Raw genomic sequence first — 13,403 nt, 5'->3', positions numbered from 1 at the left:
ATGCAAATCTAAACAGGTTTTGCACAGAAGACAAGCCGATATTGTGGAATAGTAGCCCTTAATGGCTAAGCAAATGAGACAGGTAGTCCAAAATATTAGAAAGCTTGACTTGAAGGACCACTACATTACCGTCTTTAAATAAGTACAAAAAAAAATAAAATATTGTGCTCAGGCAAGCAAGATGGCTTAGTAGAAAGCCTCGTAGTTTCTTGTAGAGTCCAAACATCTTGTAAGCTAAACAGAATACAGGGATGTGTGTAATGCCCTCACTTCCTGTTGCACATAGATTCATTCATTCTGGAGATGTGCAGAAGCTAATCTGTACACCCAAGCAACAGGGAATACCATGCTTGCCTTTGGCAGAAATGACGGTAAGGGAGAGCTTCCACTCATGATCCAGTTATTGTTTATTGGTTGATGAATATCCAACAATTTCAGATTTAAAAGACCACTACAGGAAATACATGGAACTGTTTTTTTGTTATGAAGGGAAACTATACAGTTTATCTTTTAACCATACAAGTTCCAGAAAATCCAGAAATTGAACTAAAACGGACATTCGCTCATACAAAATCTAGTAACTGTTCCCTCAGCTGAATCCGGACGAGACAGACATCCAGATAAGGATAACTACAGGTCTCTGTCAATCCAAAAGATCCACTTACAGGAGTAAAACATTATGAGACAGCTGTCAGGAAGAAGTGCAAAACAGAAATGTTGATTCCCCATTTGAAATTTGAAAAATACTCTGCAGAGCTTTAACACTGGGACATACCAATAAATATCAGCAACAGCACTATCCAGACCCTAGAGAAAGAACCTGGAGAACTACTACTATAGCGTTCTTTCTTACTTTTAGATGTTTATGCTACAATTCCAAACACAATGATAAAAATGTATAAATAAGAAGGTTTAAGCGAAGGTGGCAGCTGTCTCAGGTGCAAGCTGTTAAGAAGCATGGTCTGCACTGTGGGACAGATGCTGATTAGGTTCTGCAAGAACCATCATTAACAATGTAAGCAGCAGTGATCACAACTTTAGGTAAAAAACTTTCTTGCACTGTGAAGGACACCAATGAGGAAGAGAAAAGGCAAACACTACTAAAAACTCCTGATGTCCACCATGGCAGTAAAACTTAATAGTAAAATCAAAACTTTAATAAAAAGAATATAACATAAAATAAGCAGTCCATCGGAAGACTGAGGACTGCTTATTTTATGTTATATTCTTTTTATTAAAGTTTTGATTTTAGGTTCATAGGTTCATAGGTTCATACTAGGCTATCTGCCCAAGGGCATTTATAAGCCTAGCCCATAGTTATGTGGCTTTCGCCACCCCTTTAGTTTGAATAAAAACTATGCCTATCATTTTTCTGTGCCTCTGTCAAGCAGTGACACTGAAGTAATCCCTGGGGTATATCTGCGATCTCCCATCCATTGGTCAAGATTCCTCTTGAACAAGGCCAGCGAGGTGCTCTGCCTCACATGTACCGGGATTTTGTTCCACAGCATAGGAGTCTCTGGGTGATGAATCTGTCCCTCCAGCACATTCTATTTATAACCGTGTCAAGGTTTAAGTCTCCGCCCTTGTGGTTCTGAGGGATCTAGATTTTTTGAGGTGAAGCATATTCATCAAATCTGGGTTTGACATGGCCTTATATGTCAGGCACAGGTCACCTCTGAGCAAGCGGTATGAGACTGAATAGAGCTGGAGTTCTTTCAGTCGGGCAGCATAAGACATATTTTTGAGACCCTTTATCCTTTTGGTGAGGAACTTTTGGGGCCTTTCAAGCTGCATCAGGTGTCTGGTCAGATACATTCGAACGGGGCATTGTACTCAATCATAGGTCTAATGAGTGATGAGTACAGGGGGCGATGACCTCCCTTGATCTAGATGTGAATCCCTTCATGATCAGGTGGGCGATATAGAAGGTTTTCCTAACTACTTTAGCAACATGAGTGTCAAGCGAAGGCTACTGTCAACTTGGGTCCCCAGATCCCTGATGACTTTTTCTGTGCTCAGTGGATTGCCATCTATATGGTAGCTAGGGGTAACCTTGTTTTTCCCGAAGGGTATGACTATGCATTTTGGCGTTTAACTTCAGGCCATGGCTCTGGCACCAGTTATCCATTTCTGTGAGGCCCTTCTGGAGGATATCTGTGTCAGATGTGTTTTCGACTATGGCCCAGTTTGCAGTCATCTGCAAACTTTGTCAGCCATAACCCTCCTGTGTTTGCTTGTACTTCAGAAAAGTAGATGCCGAACAAGAGTGGACCCAGGACTGAGCCCTGTGGGACACCACTTGTGACAGGCTTTGAGTCTGACATGGCTCCAGCAACTCTGACCCTGTGGGTTCTGTCGCTTAGCCAGTTTGCAACCCATCTTGTGATGTATGGGTTTACATTCAAGCTGATGAGTTTTTCGATGATACCTGAGTGGGGTATTGTGTGAAGGCCTTTGCCAGGTCGAGGTAGGCTGTATGGACTGCCTTTCCCTCATCAATGGCCTTGGTGACTGTCTCGAAAAAGTCAACCAAGTTTAAGAGGCAGGATCTGCCTTTGACAAAGCCAAACTGGGTTGGATCCAAAGTCTGCAAGTTCCCTATGTCTTTATTTATGAGTTCCATTATGATCCTCTCCATGGCTTTGCAGATAAGGCTTGTTAAGCTAATGGGGTAATTTCCAGGGTCTGTGGAGGCACCGCCCTTATGAAGTGGGACCACAGTCGCCGTCGCCACTCCTTGGAGTGCGTATCCTGAGGTGAGGCTAAGATTAAACAGCTGTCCTAACTGTGGGTTTAATTCCTCGTTGAGTTCATGAAGCACACAGCCGGGGACACCATCCGGTCCCATGGATGCTGTGTTTTTTGCCTTAGTGAGTGCAGTTCTCACCTGGTCGTTGGAGATGTTTGTGGGGCTACAATCCTCTGGAATAGATATCTCTCCTTTTGGGGGGGAGAAGTTTGCACTGAACCTGTCAGCCAGTATGTTAGCAATGTGTGTAGGTTCAGTAATTTTCACATCATTTTGAACTAATTCTGAGCATATCTGGGAGTTTCATCCTAGGTTTCTAACATAGCTAAAGAAGGCCTTATGATTGTCTTTAGAGTCCTTGGCGATTTTTCTCTCAAAATTTGCCTTGGATGATTTTATGAGAGCTCTTAGTTTTTTACTTATAATGATCAAAGGCGTCTTACCTTTCAAGGATTTTGCTCTATCTTGTAGTAGCTTCCTCCTTTTGTTGTAGAGCTTGTTTATGGCTGGGGTCCACCAGACTGGACGCTTGCCTTTGGTACAGAGAGTCTTAGTTTTGTTTGGGATTGCCTGATTCATGCAGTCCTGTAGGTGCTGGTAGAAGGCATTTTTAAGTGATTCAGCAGTTTGAGTAATGTTTACCACTGGCTCAGGGGCCTTAAAGGAGACCACACTAGTTTTTAGAAGTGTGAAATCGGCTTTTGAGAAGTTTTTCACTGTGGTCTTTTTTGTTTCAGGTGGGCTGGGGATGAGGGCCTCCAGTGAGATTAGTTTATGATCTGATCTCACCAGTGAGGGGTATACTTCGGTGTTGAACATTTTGATCCCATGTTCGTGATGATGAGATCAAGTATGTTTTCACCTCTTGTGGGGATGGTGACTAGTTGTTCCATGGCATTTGAGTTTATGAACTCCAGGAATCTTTGGGTTAGAGTGTTCGGGCTTGAGTAGTGTTCCCAGTCTATATTAGGGTAGTTGAAGTCACCTAGTATGATGGTGTTTGGAGATACATTTATCCCTCCAATGTTTTCAGGAAGGCCATGTGAGGTTCCTGAGTTTGAGAGGGTGGCCTGTAACATGCTACAAATTGCAGAGCAGTCTTGCCTATGCTTAATTGCACCTGGATGGTCTCCGATGCATCGCTCGCTGCCACCAACCTTGAGGTGTGGGTGTCCTTTATGAATATGGGCACCCCGCCCTGCTTTGTTGGTGTTGTCCGGATTTTGGGGCGGGCATGATATGAGGTGAAACCTGTTAGTGCTGGGGTGCTCTCAGGAGCCTTGAACCAGGTTTCTGTCACAGCACAGACATCGATGTTCTCCATATTGAGAAGGGCCTCGAGTGCGTGCATCTTGAGATTGAGACTTCTGGCATTGAGCAGCATTACCCTTAGTTTTTTTCCTTTTTGGTGTTCTAGGGTGGTAGGTTTAGAATTTGAGCCTTGCCTAAAAAAGGCACTATGGGGGTGGCAAGAGCCTTTGCCAATATCCGGAAGCCCAGGGGTGACAGGTGCAAGCCGTCCCTTGCACCTTTTTACTATTACGTTTTACTGCCGTGGTGGACATCAGGAGTTTTTAGTAGTGATCACAACTTTAGTGGCTTCTTGAATGACAGTGTTTATATGTTCCCATAATCAAGAGGAATATTTCTATAACCCCTATAAATCTGTAAAGAGAGATTTAATGTTTTCAGTGTTCAACACTTTTAAAAATCAATTTCAATAATTATATTTCAAAATTCCTTTCTTGGTTATTAAAATCATATGTATAAGTATTTTATAATATGTATCCCATTTTTTAACAGTTACCTTGACATTTTATTTTCTTAAAATGAATTGACCTTTCCTGTTGTATATACAAATGGTTTTGATTTACATAATGTATTTTTTATTCCAACAATCCTTTCATTCTGAAGAATATTTATGTATGTTCATTTTCTAACATTTTTTAACAATTTTTTAACAGTCTTTTAAATATTTTACCTCAATTCATATTAGCTTAATAGTTATTTATTTATGTATTCATCTAGTGTCTTATAATGAATTTGTAGTAAAGGTGTCTTTAGTCCTTTAAATGTATAAATGGGCATGATTGATTGTAAAATTGATTAATGACTGATGATATATAAATGTATTTTAACTGATCAGTTAATTGTTTCTGAGGAAGTCATAGAAGTGGACGAAAACGCAGTGGGTGTTGTTGACTTTAAGGCGTTCAGGCTTTTATTCATTCATCTGAATAAAGTGGTTTTAACTAAAAGGATTGGATTGCAGTTTTTGGGACCTTTGCTCGTGGTGGCGATTTTCCATCTTCGTTTACTGCTTGGTGGTGTTTTCTGAGTGTTTATATGTTAGCAACAGTAGCAAGGGGCTCCTTGCTACACTACAGCAAGGTTCTTTGACACAGTTTAGCAAGGCACTATTATGTACATACATAATACAGCTTTATTTGGTTGAAGACATCTTTAATTTAAATGACCTGTATCAAGAATGTATTTTCTCATAAATGTTAACAGCTGTTGATTACATTTGTTTCCTTTACTGAGACTTCTTATGGATGTAATTTGCCTACTTGAATTTGAAAATGTAAATGTCCATTTATATAATCTGTTCTTTAGCACTGTATTTAAATAACTTTTCTCCATAAGACTCAATGAAAAGAAGCTGTACATAACTCAGTTGGACTATCCTAATCAACAAATGGAAATCTATCAATCAGTTAATCAATCAATAAATACATAAATACGTTAATTATGCTTCAGTCTTGGGGGAATGCCACATGGCGGCACTGCACAGGGTTTCAACTAACCATACTAAAACTCTGATGACAATATCAAATAATTGTCTAAATAAAACTGATACTATGATCAGTTTTATACCAACGTCTTTTCTGAATCTCTGAATCATTCCATACACTAGTCTTCCAGCAAAGAAAACTGATGACAGTCTTACTTGAGGCCAGATGCTGCCTCACTGCTAGACACTGAGTGATGCCATGGCCAGTCAGGCTGGAAAAAGTACAGTTGTGTACCTACCATAAAATGTAGTTGTTCGAGTGTATTCACTGTTGCAGTCATTACACTAGGGTTACCCTGCTGGCAGGTGACCCGCAGTCGGCCCGAGTTCCAAAGTCTTGGTCTGGCGTCGGTTGCTGTCGCCTTTTCCCTGACGTCAGTGGGCCAGGGGTATAAAAGTTGTAACTGCTGCCATTCTCTTCAGTTTTTCTTGCCCCAGATGTCAGGTGCCCCCAGATAGGAAGGCTGAAAAGATAAAGATATGCCAAACAACCAAGCATATATTACTATACACATTTCCTTCATCTGCAAGCAAATACACCACATAGGTTGTCTAGAGTTGAGAAGTACAGGATAGTCTCAGCAAAGAGAGGGATGGTGGGTGGGTAACCTGGACTGCAACAGTGAATACACTCAAACATCTACATTTATGGTACGTACACAACTGTACTATGTTCATTGTGTTTCACTGTTGCAGTCATTGCACTTGGGTAGAATCCCAAAGCTGAGGTTGGGTGGCTGGGTATAGATTGGATTTGGCGAGGCTAACAAGCCCTGCAGAACTGCAGTGGCAAAGCCTGCTCTGGATTTGGAGTAGAGAGGTAGGTGGTAGTGCTTGGTAAAAGTGTGCACTGAGCTCCAGGTTGCATCTTCTAATATGTCTTTGGTTGGTACCCCTATGAGGAAAGCTGCTGAAGTGGCTGCTGCTCTGGTAGAATGAGGCCTAATGCCCTTAGGCACAGATTTGCCATGTTGTGCATAACAGAAGCGGATGCAGTGTCCTATCCATTTTGAGATTGTCTGCTTTGTAATAGGTTTTCCTTGTGATCCTGCAGCATATGCTACAAACAGTAGCTCAGTTTTTCTGAAAGCTTTTGTTTTGTCCAAGTAAAATCGTAGCTGCCTGTGTATATCCAAAGCATGCAGAAGTCTTTCCCCTTTATTCTGGGGATTTGGGTAGAAAGTAGGCAAATGAATGGTTTGGTTTAAGGCCACATTGGAGACCACTTTTGGAATGAATGTTGGGTTCGTCCTAAGAGAAACCCTGTCCTGATGAAAAATGAGGAAAGGTTCCACAGTCATCAATGCCTGTAACTCTGAGACTCTTCTTGCTGAAGTTATTGCTAGGAGCAGAGCAGTTTTCCATTACAAGAATTTTAGGTCAGCTGTGCTGGCTGGTTCAAATGGAGGCAGTGTTAGTTTTTCTAAAACAAAACTGAGGTCCCAAGTAGGTACTGGTGCTCTCCTAGGGGGCATAATATTCTTTGCCCCTCTGAGGTACTGTCGTAGTAGAGGATGTGAAAAAATAGGAGGATCCTTATTGTAATGAGCTGAAATGGCAGAGGCATGGATTTTAATAGATGAAAAAGATAGGCCTTTGTCCAACATCTCAGTCAGGTATTGTAAAATCTGAGGTATATTAGGGACCAGTGGGTCGAGCCCTAGTGCCTGGTTTCAAGCACAGAATCTCTTCCATTTTTCTGCATAAGATTTCCTAGTGCTGGGTCTCCTGGCTTCCAAATTACATCCATAACCGCTTTAGAGAAGGGCGCAGTCTGAGTGGCTACATTATCTGCCATGCTGCCAGGTTTAAGGTTCTGAGTTGACTGTGCAGGATTTGATTGTTTTGCTGTGTCAGAAGATGAGGGATTTGAGGTAGAGGCCAAGGTGGGCTTTGGGACAAGGTCTTTAGGATTGGGTACCAGTGCTGGCGTGGCCAGTCTGGTGCAATCAGGATAATTTTTGGCCTCTCTTGTCTGACTTTTAGAAGCACCTTGGTGAGAAGAGGCATCGGTGGGAAGGCATAGACTGTCAGGTTTTTCCAGCTGAATGATAGAGCATCCACTTTCCATGCTTGAGAGTGATACGTCCTTGTGCAAAATTTCTGTATTTGGTAATTGTGAGGGGAGGCAAAAAGATCTATGTCTGGGCATTCCCACTTCCTTGTTATCAAGTTGAACACTTGTCAATTTAGCTTCCATCCGTGAGGATCCATGAGATCTCTGCTTAGTTCGTCTGCCAGTGTATTTTTTGTTCCTGGCAGGAATTGTGCTTGCAGTTATACCTGATAGGTCAGTGCTGTTTTCCACAAAGTCATGGCTTTTCTGCATAGGGGTAGGAATGTGTGCCCCCTTGCGTGTTTATTTACCACATAACTGTGGTATTGTCCGTCTTTATTAATAGTTGTCCTGGATGTATTAGGTCCTTGAAGGCTGTCAGGGCATTCTGTACAGCTAGCATCTCTTTTTGATTGATGTGAAGATGCATTTGTTCCTTGGGCCATGTGCCCTGAATACATTTTCCTGCCATATGTGCTCCCCAGGCATAATCCGATGCATCCGTTGTTATTATCTGCCTGGCTGTAGGTAAGGTGAAAGGCTGTCCCTTGTTGTGGTGACAGGCCTGGGACCACCATCGAAACTCCTGTTGCAGGCAGGGAATCAAGGTTATGATTGTCTCTAGGCTGTGACAATGCTGAGTCCAAACACTTTTTAGATACCATTGTAGTTTCCTCATATGCAGTTTTGCATATGGAATTAGTAGAATGCAAGATGCCATGAAACCCAGGGCCTGCAGAATTTTTCTTGCAAGGAGCTGGGTCTTTGTTGCCATCATTTGAAAGTAATGAGTCAGTTGCCTTTGTTTGTCTGGCATGAGATAAGCCATCTGGGCAGTTGTATTTAAGCTTGCACCCAGGAATATTATTTCTTGAGAGGGTACTAGTTTTGATTTCTTTTTGTTTACTGTGTACCCTAGGCAAATTAGCAATCTTTTTACAAACGTCAGGTGCTTTAGAACAATGTCCTTGCTCTCTGCTTGAATAAGGCAGTCGTCCAAGTAGGGATATATTTGAATTCCTTTTTGTCTGCAAAATGCAATTACTGGTGGCAGGCATTTTGTGAAGACCCTGGGCGCAGTAGATAAGCCAAAGGGCAGTGCAGAGAATTGGTAATGCATTCAGCCTGCTATAAATCTGAGGTATCTTCTGCACGATTGTCTGATTGGGACGTGCAGGTATGCCTCCTTAAGATCCAAAGTAACTAGCCAAGCCTCCTTGCCCAGCATGGGCAGAAGTTGTTGTAGTGTTAACATTTTGAATTTTGGAACATACAGGAAAGTATTCAGGATTGACAGGTCCAGTAGTGGTCACCAGGCCTTGTCTTTTCTGGGTACTAAGAAAAGTTGTGAGTAAAATCCTTGGCCCTGTTCTTCTAGTGGAACTTTTTGAATAGCTGCCATATCTGTAAGAGCAGCAATCTGTTTTTGTGCCTCTGCCCATTGGTTTTGCGGCAGGTTTGGCATACCTTTTGGTTTTGGAAACGTGTGGAAGTGGAACCTGTACCCCTGAGAAACTATATTCAGCACCCATTGGTCTTGGGTGATCATGTGCCAATTTTTTGAGAAAAGTGCTAGCTTTCCCCCTAGGGGTGCTGTCAACTGGTAAGAGCTTGGCATTTGCAGAGGGAAGTCATTGTGACTGTTTCCTGTAAGGTTGTGATTTGTCTTCTCCTCCTTTGGGGGCTGAAGCACCCCATTGTTTAGGTCTGTAGGAGCCTTGGGGCTGAGATCTGCCTCTTGGACGTCTGTATCTGCCTCTTTGTGGCCTGTCTGACACCGATAAGGACCAATTTTTTGAAGGCCAGTTTCTGCTAAATCTAGGTGGTTGAACCTGTAAGAAATCTTTCACAGTTTGCATTGACTTTGCTTTATCCTCCATTTTCTTTAACACCTCTTCTGCCTTAACACCAAACAAAGTATCATGCTGTAGTGGAGCATCCAATAATTTTACTTATACATGGTCAGGTAAACTTTGTTCTTTCAACCAAGCAGGTCTTTGAATAACTGAGCCTGTAACTGCGGCTCTACAAGAAGCCTCTAATGAATCAAAACCACAGTGCAGAGTATGCTTTCCCACTTGTTCAACTGCATGCAATAATTCCTGCATTTCTTTACTGTCAGGATTTTCTGTATTTGTAACCATTTTCTGCTTTAAAAATGACATGAGATACTGTTGATATTTAAGCATGTGAAACTGACAGTTTAAAGCTCTTACAGCTAAAGTGGCAGAAGTGTAAACTTTTTCCCCCATCTGTCCAGAGCTCAGGAATCCCTATCTGAGGGGAGAGGGTTTTTAGCAGTGGAAGCTTTAACCCCTTTAGGACCCTGAGAAATAGTTTATGGGTCTGCAGCTGGGTTTTTGTAAAGAAATTTATGAGAGTCAGGGACCCTGTAGTACCTGTCTGGCTTTACTGGTGCAGGGGGTAAGGAATCTGGAGAGAGACTGGATTCAGAGAAAACATCATCTACAATATCAAGCACAGGGGGGATAGCCAGGGGCCTGTGTTGAGGCAATAAAAGGAAATCTCTGAGCCTTTTCTTGGATTCTGAGTAATCCTGGCTCTCCCAATGGAAATGCTCCCTCATGGTGTGCAGGGTTTCCCCAAAAGAGTAATCCCCAGGTGGAGAGGCTGAAGGAATGGATTCTTCAGCATCAGAGTTCTCATAGGGAGGGAGTGAATAGCCCTAGTCAGAAGAAGAATCAGAGGAAATGGAAACCTGATCAGAGGAATCATAATCAGTGTCTTGCCTAGGCCTTTTGTCAGGAGGGGGGTGGGAGCCCCTGATTAAAGTAATAAGGTCTTCGGCCATTTTAAGCATCTGTTTCTTTGGCATGGATGACTGTTCTGGAGAATGCTGCACTGGTTTCCTTGCCTTTAATTGTGTTTTTGACTTTGCCTTTGCTGCTGTAGAAGCTCTAATTGTAAGCTGTGAAGGTCTGAAAACACCCTCAGAAGCCGGTGCCTGCTCAGCGGCTCTGGACCCATCTGAGGGTATAATTTCCGTAGGCCCAATACCTTGAGTTTCCACAGGCCTCGGTGTCTCCATGTGGCTGTCGGTTACAGCCTGTGGCTCTGAGGTAGTGGGTGTCAGGGGCTGTGAAAGCGCCTCACTGAGAACCGGCGACTGGCCTAGAAGAGGCTTCGTCGTCGGTTTTGGACCTTGGATGCCTGTCTTTTTCTTTGCGTTTTTTATACATTCCGGTCGATTGTTCCGACAGCATTATGCAATTAAATCTTCATCCAAAATAATGTAAAGCAAAATCAAACCGACGTTTAATAGTGCGTTTATTGAATCTAGCACAAAATCGACAACTAGTAACGTCGTGGTCAGGACAATAGGCAAGGAATGCAGTAAGAGTTAAAGTCCTTATGAGGTATTTGCTTCCCACAAGAAATACAATTATTAACTTTTACTGACATCGGTCTGGAGCTAGAAAAAGTTTCCCCAACGGGGTACTTAGCTTTATTGAAGACTTCGGTTCTGAAATTCAATTCTGAAAATCTCAGGAGTCAGCCGACCGGCAATTGCGAACTGCTTTTGCTTCGGGCACCGCACGGCAAGAAAGACTGAAGAAAATGGCGTCGGTTGCAACTTTTATAGCCCTGGCACAGTGAAGTCAGAGAAGAGGCGACATCAACCGACACCGGACCAAGACTTTGGAACTCGGGCCGACTGCGGGTCTCCTGCCAGCAGGATAACCCCTAATATAATGACTGCAACAGTGAAACACGATAAACATCTAAACTTAATGATAGTAAGATTCAGACTGAAGAATCACAACATTGAAGTGACTGTTACCCAAAGATTAACTACAAAGACATAAAGGGCTGAATTCTCATATATATAACGTTCTTTCCCTCTCCCCGTTTTCTGAAACAGTCACTAATAAAAATGAACTGCCCTGAAATGTGCTTTATAAGAAGGTTTATAAGATAATTTTAATTAAATTATGTGTGCAATTTCCAATAGTAAACTTCATAACCATAACCAGAAGACTCATTTTAAATAACAGATGTGGTACATTTGGTATAACAAATAACAAGGAATGTTAAAATTTTACTTACAGCACCCCTTTTCATCACTTTCATCAAAACAGTCAGGTAATCCATCACAGTGCCAGGCACCAGGTATACACCTCCCATCTGTGCACATGAAAGCTCCAGGAATCTGACAATCACTAGTTTCATTAGTTCCTAGCAGAAGCTGGCTCTCTGTGAAGCAAAATGAAAAGGGGAAAAAAGCAATCAATCCATTAGTTTGTGCACAAATAAGAAGGGTCATTAAACTCTGTCACAGAAGTCCTTATTACAGGCATTTTTTCCACAATAAATGTATTACCTTACCTATTTGTTTAAAGTTGTAACTGAAAACTAGCATTTTCAGTAGTAAAAGATTCTACATACAGGATAAAGACATCAAATTTCCACATTGCATTCCCCCTCACCTCTTTTAAACTGCACCAGCTAACAGAACTCCATGGAGGGTTTGAAGAAGTGAAGTTGGTCTTTTGTCACGGCAAACCTTGATGACTAAACTAGTGATCGCACCTCACAATGGGTAAAACTATGAATTATTCTTCACACTCCTCTGAAGTATTGATATTATGCAATGACATTTTTTAAGTAAGTGGATTACCTTTTTTTAAATAACATAAGTATGTAATGCAGTCCATAATGATCTCCCATCTCTCTGCAATGATGACCTGGAAATGTGCAACACTGGTGCACATCCATGTACATGTTAGTGCACCTGCTGTACACTGTCACGGTGTCATCAGTGGCACTGCAACCAAGCCATTAAGAAGCAGATGTTGTGAAAACGTTTTTAATAAACACAAAAGATTTTTTTTTAAGAAAAGTCTGAAAGTTCTTTATGTTAAGTGCAACTGAACTGATAATCAGCAAACACCACCAAGCAGTAAACGAAGATGGTAAATCGCCACCCAGAGCCAAGGTTCACAAAGACTGCAGTCCGATCCTTTTAGTTAAAACACTTTATTCAGATGTATAAACGCCTTACTGCAGTCTGCAGTCTTTGTGAACCTTGGCTCTGGGTGGCGATTTACCATCTTCGTTTACTGCTTGGTGGTGTTTGCTGATTATCTTTATGTTAAGTGCTTAATCTAACTGTTCAGTCAGAAAATTTTACGTGAAAAAGTGCTACATGAATTTCACTGCACAGTGAAGATGAAAGTGATGCAACTTCTGATATTTTAGTAGTCAGAATGGTCTAGGTAAAGCTTCCACTCTTGTTGATGAGAAATATCATGTTTTTCTGGCTCCCTATTGAAATGTCAGCACTCGTAATGCTGAGCATCCAAAAGTGGAAATAAAAAGACTGAAAATGCAGAGTACAGTTGTGTACACTTACCATAAATGTAGATGTTTGAGTGTATTCACTGTTGCAGTCATTACATTTGGGTTATCTGCTGGCAGGTTGCCCTCAGTCAGCCTGATTAACAAAGACTTGGGTCCTGCGCCAGTTGCTGTACCTTTTTCCATGACGTCAGGTCGTCAGGGGTATAAAACATGCAGCCAACGTCATTACATCAGTTTCTCTTGCCCCAGATGTCAGGTGCCCCCCGGATGGGGAGCAAATAAAATTAAAAACACAAAAATATACCTCCAATAAAAAGCAAATACACCAAAAAGGCTTTTAAGCATAGTAACAGAAAGTAGAGGTATAGTCAGAGACAAAACAGGGGGCTGGAGGGAGGGTAACCAGGACTGCAACAGTGAATAAACTCGAACATCTACATTTATGGTAAGTGCACACAACTGTACTATGTTCTTTGTGT

The 13,403-nt window shown here is 41.9% G+C and overlaps 1 protein-coding gene across 1 annotated transcript in view; it reads right to left on the bottom strand.

Annotated features, from left to right (window-relative positions):
- The window catches only part of LDLRAD3 (low density lipoprotein receptor class A domain containing 3), a 2,301,083-nt gene that overhangs the window by 1,410,371 nt on the left and 877,309 nt on the right, over positions 1-13,403 (bottom strand). The window contains exon 2 of the mRNA XM_044082662.1: positions 11,671-11,817. Within this exon, the coding sequence (XP_043938597.1) occupies positions 11,671-11,817 (147 nt within the window). The remainder of the gene's footprint in view (positions 1-11,670; positions 11,818-13,403) is intronic.

Source organism: Protopterus annectens, chromosome 9.part0 (genome assembly GCF_019279795.1).
Source record: "Protopterus annectens isolate FY-2018-M chromosome 9.part0, PAN1.0, whole genome shotgun sequence".
NCBI lineage: Eukaryota > Metazoa > Chordata > Ceratodontiformes > Protopteridae > Protopterus > Protopterus annectens.
Note: the sequence above shows the minus strand (reverse complement) of the source record. Positions and strands in the feature narration are given on the sequence as shown.